Source organism: Gadus morhua, chromosome 10 (genome assembly GCF_902167405.1).
Source record: "Gadus morhua chromosome 10, gadMor3.0, whole genome shotgun sequence".
NCBI classification, from domain to species: domain Eukaryota; kingdom Metazoa; phylum Chordata; class Actinopteri; order Gadiformes; family Gadidae; genus Gadus; species Gadus morhua.
Window position 1 is genome coordinate 1,741,008 of NC_044057.1, and position 2,628 is coordinate 1,743,635.

Genomic DNA, 2,628 nt, shown 5'->3' on the forward strand with positions numbered 1-2,628 from the left:
TATCTTATTAATGCGTTGCGAGTCCATTGTCCTCTGATGCATGCACGAATGCGCGGAGCAGCCTGAGCCTATAAACCTATTAGGCCCCAATTATGACAATAGTTGCGCGTGGACCTGTGCATTCTTTTGTTCTAGTTTTGTTTTGTCGGGGTGTTTTGCTTTTTTCTTTTGTTTATATATCCTGAATGACTGTGAATACACTTTCAGATAAATATCATGTAAACTAACTAGGCTATTATCTGTTATATTATTTCTTCTCAATCAAATATAGCCCTGAAAGATGAAAGGTAAAAGAGCAAAGGAAACAGATGTGTTTTTTTTAGAAACGTTATATTTTTATTTCGTAGAAATATGGCTGTCAGCACCAAAGTTCCGTTGTAAATAGAATAATAATCTCTCTATATACAAAGTACAATTTCATATGTCAAGTGAGCAAAAACAGTCGAATAAATAAAAGAACAACCCTAGCAAATTATACGGACGATCCACCCACGCCTCTTGACGATGGTATTGAGTCTTTGAATTGTGTGTGTGTGTGTGTGTGTGTGTGTGTGTGTGTGTGTGTGTGTGTGTGTGTGTGTGTGTGTGTGTGTGTGTGTGTGTGTGTGTGTGTGTGTGTGTGTGTGTGTGTGTGTGTGTGTGAATACATAATGCATGAGGGGAGCTCCTTGTCTTCTGATGGCCTTTCAGTTCGTTGTCAAAGCGTTGAGACCGAATTTCCACGCTCGTTTTTCTGCATTATCACTCATTATCACTCTACAAATTGTAAAATTGACTTTTCACCTCGCTCTGCAAAAACAAATCAGTCTCCTTCTCTGTCTGTGATTCATAATACTCATCTAATGGAGGACCGAGGTCACATCTTTGTGAACTAGTTGCCTACGTTGTCGTTTGCGCTGGGGGAAAAGTGCAAAAGGTTTTGGAGAAAATACAAAACATACAAAACAAACTATAGATAAAAAACAGAAATTAAGTTATTCTCATTAACAATTATTGTGTATAGAAACAAGTAAATAGCAAATCAAATTAAATGAATAAAAATCGGTATATAAAAAAAAGCCACATTCGAGTGGCCTTCCATAAGGCAAACAGTGGTTTGTTTTTTTCTGTCCGTTATTTTCCTTTCCTCGCCGGCGGCCTCCGGTTCTGACTCTCTTATCATGATACATCTGCGCACACGAAGCGGTCCGCGGACTGTCCATCCAGTCCAAGTACGGCCTTCCTCCTAGTAGACGACGGGCACGAAGTGGCTGTGGTAGCCGTAGATCGAGTCGCTCTGCATGAAGCCGTAGTCCTGCGCGCCGAGCGGGCTGCTCGGGTTGGAAGTGCAATAAGCCGGGGATGAGGAGGAGGAAGCCGGGGAGGAGGTAGAAGAGGCTGGGGAGGAGGAGGCGGAGGAGGAGGAGGGGGAGGAGGCGGAGGCCAAGGCGGAGGCGGAGACGGCGGAGCTCCAGGAGCAGGCTTCGCTCGCTGGATTCTTCTCGTCGGTGATGCAGCTGAGGTTGGGCAGCATCAGAAGTGACATGTCCCCGTTGACAGGTGGAGCCCTGCCGGCCGCCTTGTTGCTCGCTTGGAGGTCGGCGATGCGGATTGTCTCGGACAGTGCCCATATGTAGTTGTGCGCGAAGCGGAGCGTCTCGATCTTGGTCAGCTTGGTCTCGTCCGGGAAGGCGGGCAGCACTCCGCGCAGCGTGTCCAGCGCGTCGTTCAGGTTGTGCATGCGATTGCGTTCGCGGTCGTTCGCCTTTACACGCCGGTTCTTCCTCACCACAATCACTGTGCCATCGCCGCGTGCGCGACCCCGGCGCCTCTTCTTCTTCTGCTGCTGCTGCTCGACGTCTCCTTGGCCTCCGACGTGGAGGAGACCGCCGAGGTCGCTGTCGGACGGGGAGCCGGGCTTCCCGGTGCAGGAGGACGCGGGGGACTCGGAGCGCATGCTGCACGAGCCCGAGTTCTCATCGTCGCTCGGAGCGCCGTACGAGAAGTCGCAGCTGTTGCTGTCGATGTCGGAGTACACGCTGTCCATCGTGAGGTTTTGCTTTCTGAAACAAGTAAAAAAAAGAAGACAATATTAAAAAAACTGCGCAAAAATGTTAAAAAAGAATCACTCGCATTTAAATGACAACAAGCTGTGTAGCAGATAAACACGCAGTGTCTTTGAACCTACCTCTGGATGATAGTGGTTGAAGTAGGAAGTTTTCTCGCCAGCAGAGACAGAGTTCCCTAAAAGGAAGGCTTTTTTTTTTCTTGGTGCGTAAAGAGTGAAGTATAAGGCACGCGTCTTTGCGTCTTTTTTTCCTTTGCTCTTGATTGAGCTCGTGCTATCCAGTGAGCCTGGCACACGACTGGCCTCACTCTTCTTATATACCCTGGACGTATAACCCCCCCCCCCCCTCTCCCTCCCACCCCTGCTGTGGCATGTGTGTGTTTTCGTGTGTTTGCGTGTGCGTGTGCGTGTGTGTGTGTGTGTGTGTGTGTGTGTGTGTGTGTGTGTGTGTGTGTGTGTGTGTGTGTGTGTGTGTGTGTGTGTGTGTGTGTGTGTGTGTGTGGGATGGATGAATGGGGCGCGTCACGTCTGCCCCGTGCCGCCGCACCGTCTCATTAGCATAATGAAGCGTGCCTGTAATC

The 2,628-nt window shown here is 48.9% G+C and overlaps 1 protein-coding gene across 1 annotated transcript; it reads right to left on the reverse strand.

Moving 5' to 3' along the window:
• Positions 1-348: 348 nt before the first annotated feature.
• neurog1 (neurogenin 1) lies at positions 349-2,329 on the reverse strand. Its single transcript, XM_030367514.1, has 2 exons — positions 2,168-2,329; positions 349-2,042 (listed from the first exon to the last, which is right to left on the reverse strand). The coding sequence occupies exon 2, from the start codon at positions 2,024-2,026 to the stop codon at positions 1,226-1,228; it is 801 nt and encodes a 266-aa protein (XP_030223374.1). The 5' UTR covers positions 2,027-2,042; positions 2,168-2,329; the 3' UTR covers positions 349-1,225.
• Between the last annotated feature and the right edge of the window lie 299 nt (positions 2,330-2,628).